Source organism: Cydia pomonella, chromosome 14 (assembly GCF_033807575.1).
Source record: "Cydia pomonella isolate Wapato2018A chromosome 14, ilCydPomo1, whole genome shotgun sequence".
In the NCBI taxonomy this organism is placed as follows: domain Eukaryota; kingdom Metazoa; phylum Arthropoda; class Insecta; order Lepidoptera; family Tortricidae; genus Cydia; species Cydia pomonella.
The window spans coordinates 20801342-20825671 of NC_084716.1; the positions used below are offsets into that span (position 1 = coordinate 20801342).

At 36.5% G+C, this 24330-nt stretch overlaps 1 protein-coding gene across 11 annotated transcripts in view; it reads left to right on the plus strand.

The window, feature by feature from the left end:
- The window catches only part of LOC133525177 (SWI/SNF-related matrix-associated actin-dependent regulator of chromatin subfamily E member 1), a 25840-nt gene continuing 1510 nt past the window's right edge, over window positions 1-24330 (plus strand). Inside the window, exons 1-14 of one of the 11 annotated variants that reach the window (XM_061861443.1) lie at window positions 1-159; window positions 421-500; window positions 873-917; window positions 1635-1900; window positions 2207-2410; window positions 3141-3216; window positions 10619-10723; window positions 11541-11674; window positions 12592-12732; window positions 16843-16962; window positions 19237-19414; window positions 20472-20531; window positions 21358-21417; window positions 23520-23642. In XM_061861443.1, the coding sequence (XP_061717427.1) occupies window positions 434-500; window positions 873-917; window positions 1635-1900; window positions 2207-2410; window positions 3141-3216; window positions 10619-10723; window positions 11541-11674; window positions 12592-12732; window positions 16843-16962; window positions 19237-19414; window positions 20472-20531; window positions 21358-21417; window positions 23520-23642 (1579 nt within the window). In that variant the 5' untranslated portion in view covers window positions 1-159; window positions 421-433. Of the gene's footprint in view, window positions 160-395; window positions 501-872; window positions 918-1634; window positions 1901-2206; window positions 2411-3140; window positions 3217-4852; window positions 4935-10615; window positions 10724-11540; window positions 11675-12591; window positions 12733-16842; window positions 16963-19236; window positions 19415-20471; window positions 20532-21357; window positions 21418-23519; window positions 23643-24330 lie in introns of all 11 variants that reach the window. The other 10 variants (XM_061861439.1, XM_061861442.1, XM_061861441.1 and 7 more) reach the window with 10 other exon arrangements.

A 24330-nucleotide genomic window follows, 5' to 3' on the forward strand; every position in this document is an offset into this window, starting at 1 on the left:
CTTCACTACGCGCATAGACGTCAAAAAAAGTAAAAGTCAAATATTTCAAAATGGCGTCAGCATCTCTGTTGTCAAAGTACTGAAGTAAGATGCTGTAATTACGGAATTTTTAGAATTTGATCGCATAGAAGTCAGAAATTACTTTCTTTTTCAGCGTTGGTAAGAACAGTTACTATCTTTTATATTAATTATGTAACAGGTTTCAAATAAGTTAACTGTTTATTGAGTTTCTCTAACTTTAATTTACAATTATGCATAACCAACGAACGCATTCCAGCATTGATTTAATTATAAAGGATTTCCGTACAATTCTTAATCCGTATAGCTATTTTACACTACGTAACGTCAAATACAAAGGCTATATACGAATAAGGACTAAGAATTTGTCTTAACAGACACTTCAAAACATCGGTGTTCCAGATCACAGCGCGTCATGGCTACACCAGCGAACTACAAACAAAACACATCAATGTCGATGCCAAGTCCTCAAAGCAATCCGCGTTTGTATTTTTCTTTTATAATATCATTTGAAACAACTCTCAGAACAGTTTATAGAGTTAAACAGTAGTACTGTTGCATTTCTGTATTTATTGGATGTGTTCAATCCTAGTTAGATTAGATGTTGTTAGATACTAACTGTTAATATACCAAAGTACTGAAGTGGAAGCGAGGCTTGCACGGCTGATACTCTTGGTATTGCTGGTCATCTAACATCGCCGCATTGATCCAACGCATGACTCCAATCTTTGCTTATTTTGAAACTGTTTTGCATTAGTAACAAGTCTTTTTATTTCAGTTACTTTTGACCTTTTGCTCGCCTAGAATTATTATCTTATGTTGGTTTTGTTTCATGTTTTGTTATGTCGGTACAGACTACATGATTGCGGGGCCCCCAATGAGTTTCGGTATGATGAAAGGTAATACCAAATTGTTGATCTATTTTTATTATTCAAAATTATTCACACAGGTTTATTCAAACTAGTTAAATATTTTGTACATTGATAGCACTAGTTGGAATTTGTATTATTAGTAGTTTTTTTTTTAAATGCAAAGATGCAGACAATGAATAAATGAATGGGAACTTTGGGTAACCTCCCACATTAGCTGCCCCCTTATATTGGAAATCTTGAACACTGTTAGCTGACATTATGGAAGGTTGCAGATTTTAGAGTGGGTTACCATAGTTTAATTCATTCTTTTTATTCATCACCAAAGATAATTCAATTTTTTAATGAGTTTATTATAGGGAATAGAAATTCCAACTTAATCTATTAGTGGAACTTATGATTGAACTAGTGTGCATAGACCCCTCACACTCATTCTGTTTCGGATCTAGGTTATCTTTGGGGATTTAAAATCGTAATTGCACAAAATTTCAAATTTTCCGCATCACCAATCCATTCATTTGCAATCATCATTATTTTTATGTGACTTACTATTATTTTAATTTTGTTTCTCTGCTAATTTAGTGCCTTTTTAACGCCGTATTAATTCTTACTGCTGTTCGCTGCACTAATTTCTGATTAACATTTCCGTTGTTATTAGTGCATATTTGATTTATTTGCCTTCCTCTCCCGTCCTCCCTTATGCTTTTTGTTTTTTCTTTCATTGTATTGCGGCTGCTTGGCTTGAAGGCGGTATGAATGCACCGCCACACCATAACCAATACCAGTACCACCCGCAATACCAAGGTGGTCCCCCGATGGGCCACGGGGGTGGGTACGGATGGCAACCCGCACCGCAACAACCCCGTTTCGGTGCAGAGAGCACGCGGCGCGCCGCGTCGGGGGCGGCGCAGGGCGCACAAGCCGGCAAGGATGATAAGACCAGCCCCTTCGTATCCACCTTGCATTCGCACCCTGGATTTCAACCACAGAAGATCGGGAAAGGAGCTGGTGCGGTGAGTGTTTTTGATTAACTTGTATTTTACTTGCATCCTAGTTGTTGAACTATAGTAAAACACTACTTAAAGCATCCTTCATGTTTCATAATATGTGTCCTACTAAACTTTTCTAATAATGATTCTAATTATATTGTGTAACAGAATTGGCTTTTAGATTAAGAGCAAAAGTTTTAAGTTTGTTTCAAGTAACAACACATAGCATTTCACCTAAAAACGAGTGCCACTTACGAACGCTAATCTTCAGATTTTTGGAGGCACTTAAGTTTTAACCTGCAGTTTCTCAACATATCCCACGAATTCCAGGGCGCCGGCCTGCCCAAGCCCCCGAAGCCGCCAGAGAAGCCCCTCATGCCGTACATGCGCTACTCTCGCCGCGTCTGGGACAGTGTGAAGGCAGCCCACCCAGACCTCAAGCTGTGGGAGATCGGCCGCATCATTGGAGGCATGTGGAGGGATCTCCCAGAGTCAGAGAAGGCTGTGTTTGTCGATGAATATGAAGCGGAGAAGGTAAGATTACTAAAAACCTATGTCTAGACTGGCCAAGACACCAAAATGAAAGACAGAAAATTTGTTTTTTTTTTATCACATAAAGGTTAAGAAAAATTAACAGAAATCAGTGATTCTCTACCAACTAGCTGTTTCGAATTTATTTTTATTGATAATGAGGAAAAAAATACCAACAAAAAATATTTCAATCTTACTGAAGCAGATTATCTTCATATTAAGTAAGAGATTTTTTTTCCGTATTTATGTATAGACTTATTAGTTACATAATTAACTTGCATTCTAGCAACATAGCTATTATGAATTATGAATGATATACAAAATGATACATTTTTTTTTTTAGAAAAATATGGGAATTCTATTAGACGTTTTTTTACATTCATATTTGTGTCAAAGTCAAGTCAAAGGTCCCATTTCGTCGCTTACCATTAAGGACGAGATTTGCTTTTATCTTTAAACTAATAACCTGGCAAAGTGGCACTTTTTGCTTGGAAGTGACACATTTTAAGTATAATGGACATAAGCCTAGGTTTTGGGCGCGGGACTGATTTCTTGTTGTTCAAACTATAAATTAAAAATAAGTAGGTTTAGAAATGTTAAAATAGGTTTCTGTTTCTACAGTTTTTACAACTTTTTACCATTTTTTTTTGTCTTACCAAAACTAAAACTTAAACTTAAAACTTTCCCGCGTCCAAAACCCCAGGGTTTGATAATTAATTTATTTGTAAAATAGGCGCAGTACACAGAACTGTTGAAAACGTACCAAGCCTCCCCCGCCTACATTCAGTGGCTGGCCCACAAATCTCGAGGCAAGCTATTTTGACTATGCGCATTACGACTGGGATCCATTTTGTGTGTAACTATGCATTACGACTGGGATCCATTTTGTGTGTAACTATGCCTCACGACACTGCTTTAACACAGGTTATTTTGGGCTAGTTTTGAAAACCGTTTACTATTTATTTTATTTGTGAAAAAAATACCTGTTTAATAGGTACAGGGCTTTTTGCTGTTTTTTTTTTTAACTTTTCAAGAGCAATTGAAGTAGGTTACTTCATACGGTCATATACAAATTGACCCGTTTTTAATGCTGTACATTCCATCAGATATATCGGAACGGCCGAGGTGCTCATAAATATCTCAACACGAACTGTATAACGCCTTGAAAATAGAGGCGTGTTCAGATATTTGTGAGCGCCTTGGCCGGTCCGATATATCTGATGGCGACTGTATACCCAACAACAATGAAAATAAGTCATTTCGAGTAAAAAAAATTGCTAAGACATTTTAAAGGGTTGAGTAAATTAGTAGTTGAGATATGGTACAATAGGCCAGAGGTAATGGGTTCGATTCCTAGTCTCATCTGCTATTAATTTTTTTTTCGTGCTTGATATTAGTAGAACCAGCACTGAATGAAGAATTAAATTTGTTTAAAACAATTACAAATTTTGAAACAGCATAGTTCATGTCATTCACGATGACGCGCAGATTTGTCAAATCTAACCTTTAATTACATGACAATACGATCAAGGCACACGTCTTCGTGAATGACACGGTTTATATAAGACAATAGTAAGAGGTTTTAAATCTGTTATACAAAAGTACATATCCATCAAACGGTGTAATAAATAGTCACTGTACAAAATGCACATACATAACATAATCGGGTAACACAGTTTGAACGGGTCCATATTGGGTTTCCTAAAAGTTTAAGTCATACCTTTGATACGCATAACAACTTGTGTCATAATCACCATTGCGCATACAGATGTCATATTATATTGTGTTATACATTTTTAGCCATAATATTTGATGACATACATAGCAGTTGTCATATATTTTTTGTGCATACTTAACGAACCTAACCTAAAACTTTATGCGAATTCAATTTATGACAAAAACCCAGTTATGCTCAGGAAAAATTCTGACTAAAGATTTTTTTGCATAAAGTGTTATAACAATAAAAATATGACAAAAGTTGTTATGCGACCAGAGGGAGTCCCAGTTTGAACCCATGTATCATTCCTCATTCCTTGTGCCAATGACATCGACGGCGATATGGCACAGGTGGAAAATTATGACAGGTTTTTATAGTTGTGACAATTCCGTGTGGGGCAAAGTAATCAGATGCATATTTTGACTTGTTTCCTTAGGTCAGCTGGTGGTTAAATGGTTTAATGTTTATTTTATTAAAATATTTATATAAAATATTAATAAATCGATTTGCCGGATTCATTGAAAACAAAATTGCCAAAAATGTGACGTCACACCAAGAGGGGAAGGGTTAGCCAAATGCGACCAAGTGTGACAAGGAGGGGTCAAAAAACCTAGAAATTCTAATGAAATATATGTCAATTTTCTATTTTATCTGCCATGTTGCCGTCCTGCACCCTGTGACTAACCCGCACCTGCTAATTTTGTCCACATGCACCGTTTGGCACGTAGTCGGAGTACGAAAAGAGCCTCAAGGCGTACCACAACTCGCCCGCCTACCAGGCGTACATCGCGGCCAAAAATAAGGCCGTAGGTAAGGCGTGTGTTGCATGACACGTGGTTTGGGTTGTGTGTAAAAAATCACTAAATGGTTTGAAATTTTTAAGATATTGTTTAAAACTAAGGACTGATTGTACAATCGGCACCAAATATACACCGTGGGCTAATTAAACCTGACAGATTTTAAAGGTGTATTCTTGACCGCAAATAGAGACTAAAATGTCATACAAAGTTTCATGAAATCGATCTTGTTTTAGAAATAATGTAAATATTTGTGAAATTGTTTCTGTTATACTTATAACTTAGTAAAAATCTACGTAACACGCACTATGAGACTTGGTTTAGACATACCAACTGACAGACGTTAGATTTTTAAAGTAAACTCACAATTTATATCATCTGTAAATAAAAATAATATAACAACGTGTATTCAGTTTCACGTGATGTATTATTAGCTTAATACTTAATTTAATTGTTTTTATTTAATTTTTAATATTTTCTATTTGTTTGACATGTAAATGAGATGTACATTTATCAATAAATCATCTGAAATCAGTAATTTAAAAAAAACGTTACTTATTCGTTGTTTTTTTCAAGTAGGTGTAAAAATAAACAACGTGTAGAGTGCAGTAAACCCAAAAATCATAAATATTTCCGCAAAAAATGTGTTGTTTTGGCAAATATGGCCAGAACTCATATAACATTTTTTGCTCTTTATGACCTCAGTAATGCGTTGTTAAAATCTGTCGGGTTTATTTGACCCACGGTGTATTGTGACGGATAGTGATCAAATACAATGGTACACATTCTTATTTTCCAATGCAGTATGTACATAAAAGCCTTAGCTTTTTCTAAATTATAACCTGACACTTGGCTTGGTAACAAATATCGACTTAGAGTCAAACCAAGACATGTCTGCAACGATTTTAATACCACACAGTGCAAGTGTTATTTATATTTACGTCACAATTTCATAGAAGACGTGTGCTATCAAAATCGTTGCAGACTTGTCGTGGTCTGAATACCAACAGATAATTGAAAATTAACTTTGGTGTTTATTACATATGAATCTTTTTGTAGATTGTAGACATTGAATTTGGTCATTCGGCCAATGAGATTATACCACAGATAAAACATACGAAATCGTACATCAGTATGATTATTTGTATCCTTATCATATTCTAATTGGCAGAGTGATGAATGAGCCACTTTTTGTTTTAAAATAACAAAATACAAAGAAACTGTTAGTGATTTTTTACATAATGCTTACTCGTTCGTGATATATTTGATGCTTATAGTCTGTATCTTTAGGTATTTAAAAAAAGGTAAACAAACAATTTGTACATTTTCGGGTAGTTTTATTATTTATTGGTTAACCAACCAAATACAAAACCGCCTGGATCTGTCACTGAACGACCTGACTTTAAACCTACATTATTTGATCATGTAATGTTTTCATCTACCCTCAACTGGCTTAAGGAGCCATTTGAGGGTAGATTTTGTTTACCTTTTTTTAAATACCTAAAGATACAGACTATAGTAACTGCTCAGTTAATTTTAAATGTCAAAACGTTTTGTGTCTCTACCATTGACATATATATAAGGACGAGCCTTACTGTCACTAAGAATGGTGCTAGTTCAGTGGTGTCACTCACGAATTCGAGCACAATCGTGCAGTCTAACGCAACTACTTGCGACCAATCGCGCGCGTGACGCGAACTCATCAACCAATCGCGTTGTGGCGTTGGACTGCACGATTGGCTTGAATTCGTGTGCGTGACACCGCTGTACTGGCACCATTCTCAGTGCCCGTAAGGCCCGTCCTTAGATATATATGTCAATGGTCCCTACAATAGAGCTTAGCGAGAAGGGCATACCTTCCAAATACAGGGTGTTTGGTAACCGGATGCAAAGCCGAAAGTAGGAGATAGTCTAGGTCATGTAGAACATTTTTAGCCATACTTGTCTTAGACAAATGTTATTAGTTTTTTTTTTATTTAAATTTTAAGATTTGTCGGAGAAAACTACAAAACTTCAGACAAAATCGATAATACTACTTTTTTTACTGCAGGTAGATTTTTTTTTTGTTTTATTTTGTATTGTGCAATGTCTATCTTACACCAGGAAAGTGATTTGAAACATCTTTGTCTAAAGAAAACGAGTTGACAGCGATTTAAAATTTTAGTTACATGAAAATGTAAATGATTTAAGTGATTTAAAAGTACGATAAAAAAAAACTAAAATAGCCACGAATTTTCAAACCATTTTAAAAACATGCTTGGCTTTTACCCTTTTATTTAAGCTATCAAACACGACTTTAGCTACTGTATCCTTGAAAATAAGCCACCTAAACCAACTGGGTAGCTAAAATGTTTCACTCTACTTGTGATACTTGTGGTAGTTGTGGTGACGAATCTCATTATGATTTTACAATAAAACATTGGTTCTGAATACTAAGTTGGCGTTGACTTGACATTTGACTTGTTTTAAAAGGGTTAAGTGTACTGGACAAAAATACCACATGCAATTTTAACAAACAAAGGCTTGCGGCGGTGAGAGACAAAAGGGACTGATAGCGGCAGGCGGCGAGCGGCGTTAAACAAAGATGATCGGTTTTGTGCTTTATTGACAAAGATAAACTGATTAGCTACATGAGTATTTGTGCAAAAACTAGTAATTTAGTCTAGTTACAACTTCAGTTGCGATTAGACGTTCATTGTGGTTTAATTTCCCGCTGTCATCTCAATTTTACCGTGTCAAGTTGTAGCTGCCGTAGGCGCTCCTTCACGTGTAATTACGACTTCTTCATTGTAAACATGGAGTTTACGAACGAAGAATACGCCGACATTATCTACATGTACTGCAAAGCTGACAGTAATGGAGCGATGGCCCGACGGATGTACCAAGAGCGTTTTCCAAACCGGAGATTGCCTAATGTGAGAGTGTTTTACAATTCATTCCGAAGGCTACGTGAGAATGGTATTGCTGTGCAACATGGAGGGAATCCAGGACGTAACCGCCCCGAAGTGGAGGAAGACGTTCTACAGGCATTTGCAGATGATCCGACTACGAGCATCAGAGTGGTAGCTCGTAATCTGAACTTGTCCACATGGAAAGTATGGGCCACAATGAATCGTGAGGGAAAATATCCTTTTCGCGGCATCGGAGTTCAAGGTTTGGACGAAGGAGATCCTGCACGCCGAGTGGACTTCTGCCGATTTTTACTCAATGCGGATATCGAAGACCGACGTTTTTTGCGAAGCATTCTTTGGACCGATGAATCGAAATTTTCCCGGGAGGGGATCACAAATTTCCATAACCTACACCAATGGGCTGACAAAAACAACAATCCACATTGGAAAAAGCAAGTGTCCTTCCAAAGAAAGTTTTCCGTCAATGTGTGGGCTGGAATCATCGGCAGAGTCCTTATTGGGCCACATTTTTTGCCAAATAATTTAAATGGGGCAAATTATTTGGAATTTTTACAAAACGATTTGCCCAGGCTTATTGACGAAGACCAGCTGCCCGGTGAAGTGACATTTCAACACGATGGTTGTCCCGCCCATTACTCTCTGGCTGTAAGGGAGCATCTGGATAACTGTTTCCCGGACGGTTGGATCGGCAGAGGCGGACGAATCCCTTGGCCCGCTCGGTCACCTGATTTGACACCATTGGATTTTTTCGTTTGGGGCCGAGCTAAGGAGCTAGTCTACACACAAGAGGTCATTAATACCGTAGAAGAGCTGAGGGAGAGGATAGAAGCGGCGTTCGAAAAGATGAGGGAAGAAATGATATTCGGAACAACCACCACAGAAGTAAGAAGACGGGCTCGTGCTTGTATTCGAAACGGCGGGTCACATTTTGAAAACGAGCGATGATGTGTAATTTTAATGTGTTGATCGTAAAAATAAATAACTTATCTTTTATGCTTTTGTTTTTATTTAACCTAAACATTCCCTCTTATTAGTACAGGTAGCTTATTTTCAAAGATAAAATGGCTTGAGACATGATTGTCTTATCGCCCGCCGCCTGCCGCTATCAGTCTCTTTTGTCTCTCACCGCCGCAAGCCTTTGTTTGTTAAAATTGCATGTGGTAGTTTTGTCCAGTACACTTAACCCTTTTAAAACAAGTCAAATGTCAAGTCAACGCCAACTTAGTATTCAGAACCAATGTTTTATTGTAAAATCATAATGAGATTCGTCACCACAACTACCACAAGTATCACAAGTAGAGTGAAACATTTTAGCTACCCAGTTGGTTTAGGTGGCTTATTTTCAAGGATACAGTAGCTACAGTCGTGTTTGATAGCTTAAATAAAAGGGTAAAAGCCAAGCATGTTTTTAAAATGGTTTGAAAATTCGTGGCTATTTTAGTTTTTTTTTTATCGTACTTTGAAATCACTTAAATCATTTACATTTTCTTGTAACTAAAATTTTAAATCGCTGTCAACTTGTTTTCTTTAGACAAAGATGTTTGAAATCACTTTTCTAGTGTTTGATAGACATTGCACAATACGAAATAAAACAAAAAAAAATCTACCAGCAGTAAAAAAAGTACTAATTATCGATTTAGTCTGAAGTTTTGCAGTTTTCTCCGACAAATCTTAAAATTTAAATAAAAAAAAAACTAATAACATTTGTCTAAGACAAGTATGGCTAAAAATGTTCTACATGGCCTAGACTATCTCCTACTTTCGGCTTTGCATCCGGTTTCCAAACACCCTGTATGCATTGGACATTAATTTAATTATTTATGATGCAATTTTTTTTACTGTTTTGGCAAACAAAGTCCAAGTATTAATGCTGAATTTTTGATACCCAATTTATTAAATCAAGAAGAATAAAATTCTAGTCGTATCATCATCATCAGCTAGCATCACATCACATTTCACTGCATGCTAACAAATAAGCTTGCTTACACGCAAGGAATACAATTTCTGTGCCACTTTAGGCCGGCAACGCACTTACAACCAGGTGTCCATAGGCGGCGGTAATCGCTTACCATCGGGTGATCCGTCTGCTCGTTTGCCTCTTATATATAAAAAAAACTATCGCAATAACAATCAATATGAAAACCGCAAAGGGGTCACAATTATTGTCATTGTGACAAGGTCCGAAGATTTACGGACACATATTGACCTTGCCTACATAGCTGGAGGTCCTAATCCTAAGGACGTACCGCGAAAAACGAAAATCGAAATTTAGTTATCTGCCCCGCCTCTAACGCTCGAATATGCAAGCGCGGAAGGAAGGCGGATAAACTTTAAATATAAAAAAACTTTAATTTAATTTTTATTGTAATGTCTATGTCTATTAATCCTATGTTAATATAATTTGTATTGTGTGGACCATTGTTGTCTATAAATAAATAAATAGATAATTGATTGATTGATAAAGAAATTTCGATTTTCATTTTTCACGGTAAGACCTCTGGGTTCAAAATTCGAATCACGGTAAGGGCATTTATTTGTGTTTACCAGTTTATCACGAATATTTGTTCCTGAATTATGGGTGTCTATCGTCGCCTGGTACCCGTAGTAGTTATGTATGGAATTATTTTGTCAAATAAATTAATGAATTGAAAATTGAATATAGTTTGAAACTAGGTTGATTTATATAAGATTTTCCCCAAATATTTATTCATTGAATTGGCACAGAAATTGAATTTCTTGACCATACCATTATTATTAATAATAATAACGTGTGTTGTGTCAGTAGTAGGGAACTTGGAGGAAGAGAGCTCCAGCAAGAAGGGGAGCTCGCAGAAGGAACAGCAACAACAAGACAGACGGATTGATATTCAGCCTGCAGAGGATGAGGAAGGTATGGTACTATACGCTGTATCCTTAGGTATTTAAATAAAACTGAACAAACAATTATTGGTTAACCAACCAAATACAAAACCGCCTGGATCTGTCACTGAACGACCTGACTTTAACCTACATTATTTGATCATGTAATGTTTTCATCTACCCTCAACTGGCTTAAGGAGTCATTTGAGAGAACATTTTGTTTACTTTTGTTACGAAAATCGGCAGACTGTTTTGTACAGAAAATTACAGACAAGGCGTCTCCAGTTGTTAATCCTCCAAGCTCTTGACAATGATCATATATTTCTGGTCAGGGTTTAAAGCCGATGGTCCCGGGCTCCAACCCCGGTAAAGGCATTTATATTTATATATATATTTATCATTTCGCATTTGACGACCGGTTTGGCCTAGTGGGTAGTGACCCTGCCTGCGAAGCTGATGGTCCCGGGTTCAAATCCTGGTAAGGGCATTTATTCGTGTGATGACCATGGATATTTGTTCCAGTGTTTTCTATGTATTTAAGTATTTATAATTATTTATATATTATATATATCCTTGTCTAAGTACCCTCAACACAAGCCTTATTGAGCTTACTGTGGGATAGTCAATTTGTGTTATAATGTCCTATAATATTTATTTATTTATTTATCATTGTCTAAGTACGAGTGTAACGTTAATTGCAATAAACCATTATATTCAATTTATAATGGTTAATGGCCAATAATGGTGAACGTTTCGGCCAACACCAACAACACAAGCTTTATTGAGCTTATTCAATTTGCGTCCTATATTTATTTATTATAATATTATTCTAATTCGACTGTTTTCAGACCAAGACGAAGGTCTTTCAGTGAAGCACATCGCCTACGCGCGCTACTTACGCAACCACCGCCTCATCAACGAAATATTCAGCGACACGGTCGTGCCCGATGTCCGCTCCGTTGTCACCACGGCCAGAATGCAGGTTAGTGGTTATAGAAAAAAGGGAATTCTTAATTGCCACTTAAAATAACCAATCGATCGATAGTTTCTACTTATAATGTATCTTTAGGTATTTAATTAAAAGTAAACAATCAATTTGTACACATTCGGGTAGTTATACGATTTATTGGTTAACCAACTAAATACAAAACCACCTGGATCTGTGACTGAACGACCTGACTTTAAACTACATTATTTGATTATGTAATGTTTTCATCTACCCTCAACTGGCTTAAGGAGCCATTTGAGGGAAGATTTTATTGACTAGATTGTAGCCCTGTGGGGTTAACGAAGGAAGGTCTCAGTTTTAACTCGGGCATTTATCTTTCGTATGTTCGGATGTTTTCTACAGGTCGCAATTCTTAAACGATTCTCGTGAAATTTCGTGATCATATTTTTATTTATTTATACTTTATTGCACATAAAATATTAAGTACAAATTGTGGACTTAATGCCTTAAGGCACTCTCTACCAGTGCAATCAGGCTTTGTACTTGAGAATAATTAACCGATATCACTACCTACTATTTACAAATTAAATTCTAATTAATATAATATAATGAAATCATAAACTTAAACATATACTTTGTATGATATACTTACATAAATATCTACATATATACATTATACATGTACCTACTGTGAAACACTACTTACATCTGTCAGATATGTGCTTGTGGCATAAAGGACTTAAGCGCCAATAGCGTTTATGGCGCTTAAGACTATTGTGGGTACACTGTGATAACTCGACGAAGTAAATATTTTTCACTTTTACCTTTTCTATGATCGCGAGGCGCAGCTCACAGAGCCACTGGTTAATCTTTGTATAGTATGAAGATATCGAACAATTCATCTTGTTTCAATTCAAAACAATCAATATAAGAATATTGACTTTGCTCAGATCCTGAAAAAGCAAGTGCTCTCTCTGACGATGCACCAGAAGAAGCTGGAAGATGAGCTCCAGCAGATCGAGGAGAAGTTCGAGGCCAAGAAACGCAAGTTCATCGAGAGCAGCGAGGCCTTCCAGGAGGAACTGAAAAAGGTATGCCGTTCAGAAATCATATAAATATTTTTTGCCTATTTTTGTAATCAACCAGGAGGAAGTAGCTAACGTTGTGTTTTGAACCCTGTATCATGACCAATAATCGGCACACGGTAGCCATTTTTAACGAAAGTATTACACTATTTAAATTTCATGCACAAATGATATAAAAATGTTTATTATAATTATTTTATTACGAATTTGTGAGAAGCTTGAATAAAAACGATGGAATATCGGTTAAAAATCTGTTGGTGTAGAAAGGTCAATATCTTAAAATGGATTCTCTTTGAATGGATCATCAATGTCAAAAGGAATCGATTGACAATATTAAATATAGAAAAAAACAATCAATTAGTTACTATAGGTAACAGATTCTCATCAATTCGGGGAAATCCTAAAGAAAGGCCAGAGCACGCTAAATCTGCGAGCGTCTATGAGGAATGTTATGAAAGTGATTGAAGGTATGTCAGGATCGTAGCAAGTGGACATCCGTGGTCCCTGCCTACCCCTCCGGGAAATAGGCGTCATTATATGTATGTACAGGGTGAACTTAGCCATTGGACAAACCCAGAAATCCCACGTAGGGTTACTTCTCAGGAATGCTCTGACGTTAATATTTTTTTAATTAGAACAAAAGATAAAAAAATAAATTTTTCGAACAAAAGTTATTTGCAATCATCGACAACAAAAAGAAACACACGGTGTTAATCTTTGGCAGTGTTTTTGACAATTTGTTCGAAATATTTGATAATGATGACATTTTTCAAAAGTCAAGCTTATAAGAGTCATAAAAAAAAATAATCAAAAAGGTCGAAGAAGGTTCCATACTATTCTTTGAGGATATTACCTTAGGAGCTACTAACACATACAGGCTGCTCCAAAGTAAAAAATTGTAATTTGTTAATTTCTTCGAAACCGCTACACCGGCTGTTATGATACTTTGTACAATGGTTCTAAATACCCTAATGCATATGTACATTTCGGCTTTGTCCAAGGGCTAGGGACACACTGTATATAGGTAACAGATAAAATTCAAAGTTTTTAACTATATATACATATATATAAATGATTTTATTTTTAATAAAACAGACTTATCCATATTAGCCATTCAGTTTAACGTTAAAGTGCCGTAAAATGCTACTGGTCGCCGATCACTGGTCATGACATATATCTTCCTTGGCCACTTTACGAGTTATCTTGAGACAAATGTGGTTAACAATCTGTTACTGGTTCGCGATCCATACAAATTAAAGTAACAGTTATTTTCTGTTTTTAAACGTTAATATTAGTTGAATGTTTTTTCCGTCGACCCGAGCCAAATGTTGGCCTGATAGATGATTTATAGGCGTTTATAAAAGCAAGCAACACTATTTTTTTTTCACACCAGCGCGAAAGCTCTCTTGATAGTATAAAAAAGAAAGAAACATTTTATCCACAAGAGAGGCAAAGTAATTTGATGTAAAATTTGAGTTGTTTCATTATGTTGGCTGGTAGAATTGACCTTTTTAATGGTGATTTTGAATTTAATAATGTTCATTTGGATTTGATTTTGTACCTGTTTGACTTGATTTGTTAATGAAAATACAAAAATCACTGTATGTATGCCTTTCATATTTGAAGAGTTCCGTCGATTCCTCATGGACCCCATCGTCAGAACTCAAAAATTGTCTTGAAAATCTAATTTACTTAACAAACACAGCGAAGACGAGAAATCGCCAAACGTGTACTATGCGTCGTTAAAGAGTTCCATTCTGATCATCATCAGCAGCTCCACTTCATCAACTGTCACTTTTTAAAATGTAATTGCTTGATTTGTCAAAGAAAATACAAAAATCACTATATGTATGCCTTTCATATTTGAAGAGTTCCCTCGATTCCTCGTGGACCCCATCGTCAGAACTCGAACTTGACAAAAAATTGTTTTGAAAATTTCATTTACTTAACACAACGAAAAGGAGAAATCGCCAAACGTGTACTATGCGTCGTTGAAGAGTTCCATTCTGATCATCATCAGCAGTTCCACTTCATCAAATGTCACTTTTTTAAATGTAAATGCTTGATTTGTTACAGAAAATACAAATACCACTATATGTATGCCTTTCACATTTGAAGAGTTCCCTCGATTCCTCATGGATCCCATCATCAGAACTGAGTTTTGACAAAAACGGGACCAATCTGTATATATATAACTTCAAACAAAAAAATAATTTTCAAAATCGGTTCAGAAATGACGGAGTTATGGAGTAACAAACATAAAAAAAAACCATACAACCGAATTGATAACCTCCTCTTTTGAAATCTTGAAGTCAGTTAAAAATGAGTTCTTCTAGTGAGGAATATATAAATGTTCCTGGCAAAAATATATCGCTAAATATTCTTTCAACAACTGTCCTCACGCCAATATAAATATTAATTTCTATTAAAGTACTTCCAGTTATACAAATGTTTTCTTATTTCCTCGCAGTAATCGTGAAAAGCACTATGTAATGCGTCGGCCGGAAACGCTAAAGATGGACTCGTATTATTAGAGCTCAACGAGGGGGGGTGGACTTAGGGTCGGCGACGCGCATGTAACTCCTCTGGAGTTGCAGGCGTACATAGGCTACGGAGACTGCTTACCATCAGGTGGGCCGTATGCTTGTTTGCCACCGACGTAGTATAAAAAAATTTGAGGGCCTCTACTAACGTGTCGGCCCTCAAACTCACTCGTCCATTTTTAAGCAGTTTTCCGGCCTCTCCTACAATGTACTAAATATTTGTTTACAGTACATATGGTGCTACTTTGGGAATGAGCACTTTCTGTGCATATGTCGAAACATTAAAGAGCCATATGTACTGTAAAACGTTGTACGATACACGTGCGAATAGGCAACTCGTGTCGATTTAAAACATTCTCTTCTCTTCGGTCGTGTTTTAATTTATCACCACTCGTGAATTTCCTATTTTCTGCACTTGTATCGTAATAGTACATTGTGATACAAGTGTGCTAAGGTGGTCATTACACACACACGAGGCGAAAGCCGACGAGTGTAATGACCATAGCACACGCGTTACATACGACGTTTTTCAACACACTTGTGAGGAAAGCACAAACTTTCATATGAATCCAATTTTAATTGTTAAATCGGTTAGTAAAAGCCTTGCATCTGTCATACTGCCTGCCGCCCCTCGCGGGGCGCCGGCTCCCGCCCGTCCACTTTGTAAAATCTACTCGATCAATTTAAGAAAGCTCCGTTTCCATACATATTATTAGCAATCAGTTACCTTCTTAACTCACTCGGATAATATAATGAAAAAGCACGAGTGGTATAATATACAGAAAAAGCACGCGTGTTTAATATCTACGATTATGAGCCAAAGATACTAGTGCGAAAAATAGGAAATTCGAAACGAGTGGCGATAAATTAAAACACGACCGAAGGAAGTGTTTTAAATCGACACGAGTTGCGAATTACCTATTCGCACATGTATAGTACAACGTTTTACAGTACATATGGCCTTTTAAATGTTCGGCACAGTAACGTAATATGCTAATTTTCGCACTAGTGCGATAAAGTAACACCATATGTACTGTAATAGTACATTACGATACAAGTGCGAAAAATAGTAAATTCGAAACAAGTGGCGATAAATTAAAACACTCCCTTCGGTCGTGTTTTAAATCGACACGCGTTGCAAATTACCTATTCGCACATGTATCGTACAACGTTTTACAGTACATATGGCCCTTTAAATGTTCGGCACAGTAACGTAATATGCTAATTTTCGCACTAGTGCGATAAAGTAGCACCATATGTACTGTAAATAAGTATGTGCGCCCACAGATTGACATATTCGCGGATAGTGTTGGTGGTTTTGGTAGAAAGCTATCAGAATTCCTTAGCCAATATTTGGCCACAAAAAACTGACTTATATTTTTAATAATTTAATTATAATGATGATGATTTCTATTTGACTAATTTAATTTATTTAATAATCCTATATTTAATAATGAATTGTGTTTTAATGTATATAATGTAATTTGTATTGTATATCCTACTGTAATCTAGTTTGTAAGCGATTTGGTGTACCTGTTAGCTTATAAATGTCTAATAAATAAACAAATAACAGCACTGCAAGCCGGCGGTGGACGAGGACACGTTCCAGCGCATGGTGGAGCGCGCGCTGGAGCAGCTGCGGCGCGGCGGCGCGCCCGCGCACGCGCTCGTCAGCGTCGAGAGGAAGGACGAGGTACTCTACTGCTAGTTTATTTTTTTATCCTGTAGACTAAAATTACATTTCATGTGTTGCGAGTTTTTTTCGTCTTATAAATAGTGATGTGCTACAACCGGTACTAACCGAAAATAAACTATTGGGAGTTACTTATACACCGTGGGCTGATAAAACCCGACAAATTTTAAAGGTGTATTCTTGACCGCATTTAGAGACTAAAATGTGATACAAAGTTTCCTAAATTCGGTCTTGTTTTAGAGATAATGAAAATTTTTCTAAAAAATTGTTTCTGTAATAACTTAGTGAAAAACGCATTTTTGGCTCCGACGCTGCCACTATGTGACTTGGTTTAGATATAGTACCTGTTGGCAGACATAAAAGTTTTACAAGAAACTGTCAATTTTTAGTGTAAATAAAAAAACTTTAGTTATTCGTTGTAACTAATTCGTTTTTTTTAGACAAGATGTAAGAAAAAATAACGTGTCGTATGAAGAGAAAGGAAAAAAAAATTTTTTTTTTTGGCTCGTAAAAAAAATTTTTTGCCGAATTTTCCCAAAACTTATATAAAATTTTTCCTACTCCTCTACTGTTATCTGACATTTATGCATTCATTAACACGAATATAAGAACATACATAAAAGATTTCAAGAAAAGTCTATATTGTCTATTCCTCATAAAAGCTCTTGTGCTTTTATAAGCTATAATGTTACTGCGATTAATGGCTACCAACCTAACAAAACCAAAACGAATACAGTTTTAAACTAAGTGCATTGATGCCAACTTACAAAATATTCATTTGGTTGCATAGTAAAAATAATTACTTCATAAGTCAGAAACACGCATGTGACACCCGTAATATAGCAACACCCATAGACTACGAAGACCGCTTAGCGTTGCTTGTTAGTCTCCGTAGGCTACGGTGGCCAAAATTGAGAAAAAACTGTCCAAAAAATTAATTTAGCAAGTAGCAAGTACCAGGGCCTCATGAGTTACGAGGAGGTGTCGCCGACCGGCCGTAACAAGGTATGCTCGTGCGTCTTGGCTATATACTTTTGCTGTAATTTGTTTACCTAAATTAAGATTTATTTTTGTTGACTCGTAGGAAAAATATTGTATGCAACGTTGTATAAGTAGGTAAAAAAATTCTCGTGGCGTATTCCTTTACAATGTTCGCCTACGCCTTCGGCTCCGGCTCACATTGTAACTCACGCCACTCGCCTTTTTTGACCCTTCTTATACAACTGTTGCATAAAATACTATTTTGCTCCTCATGACCTCAGGAATGCGTGGTTAAAATCTGTCGGGTTTTCCCAGCCCACGGTGTATAGGCATGTAACACCATTTTGAGGCATTTAGAAAGTTTGTATCCAGGTCTATACACAATATTCTTCTAATATTTTAAAGCGATTTTATTGTAAGATTAACAGTCACCTCGAAGCTTATAATGCAATTTTTAGATGTTTGAGTGGATTAGTAGTGATGAGATTTTATTTATTTTTTAATTCCTATCATGTAGTGATCATTAATTTAATATTTATCGGTTATTCACAAACCGAAATCAAAGATCAGCACTATTTGTTTTAAGCTGGTCACATTAATTCTACGTTTGACATTTGTGGTTGTCATTTTACTCTACGAAATAAAAAAACAGACTTTAATCTTCCAGCGCTATTTGATTCCTACCAAAGAGAATTTAAAATAGAAGTGGATTGTCAAAGAAGATCATGTAGTCACAGTAAATTTACTGCCATCTTTCGACACATGGTTAAAACTTTTAGAACGCCATTTGACTTTGATCCTTCTTCTTTCACTGATATGTGTTAAATATCAAAAAGTGGCGCCATCTAATAGATCAAAGGCCAAAGGTATATCGGCATCGTTTCGAGCGATGGCGTCCCAACCTTTAGCCGATGCCCGGTAAGATGGCGTCACTTTTTGATATTTAACAAGTTTAACACATAGCAGTGAAATAATATGGATCAAAGTCAAATGGCGTTCTAAAAGTTTTAATCATGTGTCGAAAGATGGCAGTAAGTTTACGTAGCTATAAAATTTTCTTTGACAATACACCTCTATTTCAAATTCTCTTTGTAAAAGTTTATAAAAACAGCATGATCTCATTGAGTTTGTTATATAGTTTATAAATAGATGATTTGTCTAAAAAGAAGTCGGTCCAAGAATGAAACTTGTTTCCAAAATAAACACAATTTTGGAAACAAGTTTCATTCTTGCTTGAAAACTTTTTATTTTGACTAAGTTTACCAGTTTTTGTAAAACATGGACTTTTCCCAGCCCATGGACCAAGATCAAAACGCCATCAAACAAGAAAGCAACGGGCCCAACCCTCCCACGCAAGTGGACAAAGTGTCCACCACGGAAGTGAAGCCGGACGGAGAGAATAAGACCACCACAGAGTTGAATAAGACCGAGCCCGATGTGAAGAAGGAGGAAAATGGACATGCCGAGGAAGGTATGGTTCTGTGATTTACTTTAAGTTCATGGAGTGAGCCACTTGACTTCATGGATTAATATATTATTTAGACATTCTCAAGGGAATCAAATTAGTACTTTCGTTGATCGTACTTTTATAGAACGTTCTGTTGATCTAAGACTATGAAATGTGGCATGTAATATCGTCTACAAGTACACGGAAAAATCCGAAAACACATGACATAATTAATCATAGATAAAATATTATTAAATAAACCGGCCAAGAGCATGTCGGGCTATGCTCAGAGTAGGGTTCCGTAGTTACTCTTCCGTAACAGTAAGCTAAACTGAAACTTAAAGTATAGTAGATTGTTAACCAAGGGATGAACTGTGGGTGTACGTCTTTTTACTATGAAGGGGAAACATTTTGCAATAACTCAAAAACAGCTAAACTGATCATGTCCGCTATAGTTTTCATTTAATGTCTTCCACGATTTTTTCATATTTTTTGGACCTACGGTTCAAAAGTTAGAGGGGGGGGACATTTTTATTTTTTTTCGGAGCGATTATCTCCGAATATATTCACGTTATCAAAAAATGTTTGTCGAAGACCCCTATTAGTTTTGAAAGACCTTTCCAACGATACCCCACACTGTAGGAGTGAAGCAAAACAAAAAATCACCCCCAGTTTATGTGTACGGGAGGTACCCTAAAAAAATATATTTTTTTAGATTTTATTGTAGGATTTTGTCGGACTTATTGATTTATATATCCATGCCAAATTTCAGCTTTCTAGCACTAACGACCACGGAGCAAAGCCTCGGACAGACAAACGGACATGGCGAAACTATAAGGGTTCCTAGTTGACTACGGAACCCTAAAAATATAGATGGTACATATTTGTGTTGTAATGACGTTCGTGATCATTAGTAATATAGTATATTTGTAGTAGTAGTAAAACACTTTATTGTACAAAAAGAAACATAAAACAGGAAAGAACACACATCATTTGTACAAAGGCGAACTTATCCCTTTCAGGGATCTCTTCGAATTAACCTTTGAGGAAGTTGGACTTTTTGGTTTATTTGTTTATTTAGGGGAGCGCAAGGAGCCCGCGCCGGACGTGAAGAGCGAGCCGGCGCCGCCGCCGCACCACGGTAACTCTCTTTTACTCAAACTTGTAATGAAATGTTGACATGACTTATTTCAAAATGGGTCCGGAAATACTACATATCCGGTGCGATGAGTGAAGATGATATGTAAAGGAATTTCATACTGCCTTACACACCTAGGCCTGTAAAGCAACCTTCTTTTGTTTTTAAACATCAAATTATGGCACGTCTTCGCATTCAACCATAAAAAACCTACAAGCAAAATTCTGCCATTCTTTTTTGTGTTTTTTAAATATTATTTCAGGGTATCCTAAAGGCGAACGAAAATTTGATTATTTTTGCGTTACGACGCACGGTTTAGGAGATACAGCCCCATAAAGTAGCGCAAAAATAATCAAATTTTCGTTCCCCTTTTAATAATCCCAAAGTAATAATAAAAAAAAAACACAAAAAGGAAAAAAAAGAACTTCTTTTCCCGTCCTCTATCTATAGTAATGTACTATTATTCGGCTGCGATATACATATATGTCGCCAGGCGCCTCCCTGAAACGTGCATAGGCTACGGAGACTGCTTAACATCAGGCGGGCCGTATGCTTGTTTGCCACCGACGTAGTATAAAAAAAATAATGTCGAGTTTTTAATCCAAAATCAAAATTGTTTTGTAACCTTAGAGTCCGTTTCACAATGGCCAAGTAAAGTTCGGAATAAGCTACTTGCTACTTATATAACGAAAATAAGCTATAAATACCTCTTCAACTGAAGGCAGTTTTATCTGGCAATTAATTTATTCGTTAATTAGCTATCCAATACTTTACTTAGACATTGTAAAACTAGGACTTAATATAGCATATTCATACGAGCTTTATTTAGCAGCGATGATGATGGCGCCCGCCCCCAGCGCCGCGCCGCCCGGCCCGCCGCCGCCCGGGGGTGAGTGTCCGCGCGGGGGGAGTGGGGCCGCGGGGGGCGCGGGGAGCCCGAGGCACGAGCCATCCTCATTCTTGACGAGTCGGACTCCGTCTAAACTTTGCACCCTAACGGTGTCACTATAAGAGTCATTTTCATAGAAATTTGACATTGATGATGACATTGCCACACTTTTTAATTGCAAATGCCTTGCTGGGTTAGCGTGGTCCGACTCTACCGCTGCCACATGTGGCGGGATAGGATTGAATAAAAAATAGTTTAATATAAAAATAAAATTCAGAAATCTTGAGTTGATCCAGTTAGAAGGTATGAACCGTACTGTTCTACCTTAGGGATGGATAGGGGGCGCCGTAAGTCTTCAGTAAGAAATACATATACTTGGAATAAATCGACCAGTGCTGCCGTGACCCCGGTGGCCGAGTGACTCAGGGACCTGCCGCGATAGCAGAGGACACTGGTTCGATTCCAGCCTGGAGCACTGGTGACCATGGTCACTTTTTCTTAGTATATGACATTTATTTCAGTTTAATAAATCTTGTTATAAATTAGGGCCTTTCTAAAACATACCGATTCTTATTTAGATTTTGGTAATGTTATAGTATTTTTATTCTTTTGAGTTAAATACCAGAAATAAATAAATAAATCTTAGTTCCTTTTTTTTCCTATATTGGGATCAATGAAGCCTCAAGCCTGTGATAGTAGTTAGTCTACATTTTGTAAAACAATTTTAATTTTTCAGTATAAATATAAACAAGATTTTCGTTTACACATTTAAAATAATTGTTCTTTGAAAAAATAATCATAATTCATTTTTGATAATTTTACTAGTTTTTTAAACACACCGACATTTGCTTTCATACTTCGAGTGAGGACTGATAGGTTTATGAAGCCTAGTAACACTGCTATCATTGCCATTTACACTGAACCGAAAATAACTGAACACCTCTCGCTTCTATATAGAATTGTTACAAAATAGAGGAGCTCAGGTATTTACGTACTAACTTGGATCAATCATTACGTTGGATGTACTATATTGAATGAGAAATTTTATTATTTTTAAATCTAGAAGTCATTTAGGCGTTCCAACTGAAACATTAAGTAAAATGCCTGTGACAAGTAAAACTTCCTTAATACATAATTCAATATAGTACTCAACTACTCATTATTTATTACTCATTGGCACATATATGACTTTGGAATTCCATGAATAGACTGCTTCTAAATTCTAAAATTGCACTTATTAACCGACCAGCACAAATTAACTTGAGGTGCTATGTTTGGACGTGGTTTTGATTTAAGTGATAAAAACAAAAACATTAATGTACTTAAATATCTGAATTTGATAAAAAAGAATTACCAAAATAGTCATTGAAATATCATTTTTATGACTGCGATTTTTTTTTTCAGTTTACCACTTTAATCAACATTACACTAAAGTCGTTTTTTTTTTTTCAAAATTAATACGTAATTTTAGATTCCATGGCTAAGAATCTCTTCTCTCCGGGCGAAACTTTTCACTCAAATTGTATATTTGTATAATTTACCAACTGATTTGTGTACAAAAAGGTGCTAACATTTCGTCAACCTTAGTGTAATTTCTAACTAATGTAAGGCCAAAGTAACGAAATAGATAATGTAGACGTACCTTTGCCTAAGTCTTCAAAACATATGTATTCAAAGAAAATATCAATCGTCACTGAACACTTTAACTGTGAAACAGGAATAAACTTGTTCAAAAAATGATGGCCAAAAAACACTCAATAACAGCCTTCGTGAACCAACTGACGATACTTTTTTCCCACGATAAATAAAGACAGAGACAATAATCACTCGCTACAACATTGTATCTCCATAATGATCAGATTGTCTTACATTAGAAACTAAACAGTCAATATCCTGGTCACGGCACCAAATTGTATATAATTTAGATTTAATTTGTTAACCTAAGATTGACTCTTAATGCATAGCACCTTTTTAAATTGGAACTGGCGAACTAACAGCTGCACATCATCTAAAAAAAATACGCCTTCGATAAGTTTTTAAGTCTGCAACGGAGCAGTTAGTCCGCCATTGTTGCCATCATGTAACTAACCACTACGGGGCAGCGGTGGGGTACGCGTACGCGCCGCGCTACTACCCGGGCTACCCGCAGTTCCCGGCCGGCTACCCGCCGCGGCCCTACCTGCCCGAGCACTACCACCCGCACCACCCGCAGCCGGACTACCCGGGTGAGTCGCACACACAGAAAACTACAGTGGCTATTCAACAGTGTGTTACGCAATGGAAGTTTGTTTAATATCGACCTTCTAACTGTTATTTTGATTTTAACATTTGTTTTAAAATCGGTCTTCTGTCCGTTGTATAATTTTTGTGTGAATCATTTGCGTGTATATTACTAATTTGCTTTTTTGAATAGTCACTTCCCCACATCTTTGCGGAAGAATACTCAAAGATAGTAATCAAACGTAACGAATTTTTTTTTTTGTATTTTTGAGACTTCTTTTCGCAAAGACCTGCAAGTACACGAATGAAGTACTGTATACCTACTCGTCTCCGTACCTCACATCAGCGAAATTGCACAAAAACCAAGATAAGTATGATTTTTTCTCTGGTGCTAAGAGAGCAGAACGCGATGGTTAGCGGATAAAAGGTAAGACTCTAGTTCCGAATTACCTAAATACGGGTATTTGATTCGGCTGATCAAATAATTTGGAGAGCCAACAATAGGTACTTAAAATAAATATAGTTGTTAACTTACATACTTCTAGACTTTACCCTACTATTGAACCTAACAACAAGTAGCGTTCTTCAATTTGTTAGTGGTAAGTAAAATGGATTCATACCTTAAAGGATTCTTCAATTTCCCGTATAAACAATGATATCACTGGTTTCACTAATCAATCGTACTAATATCCA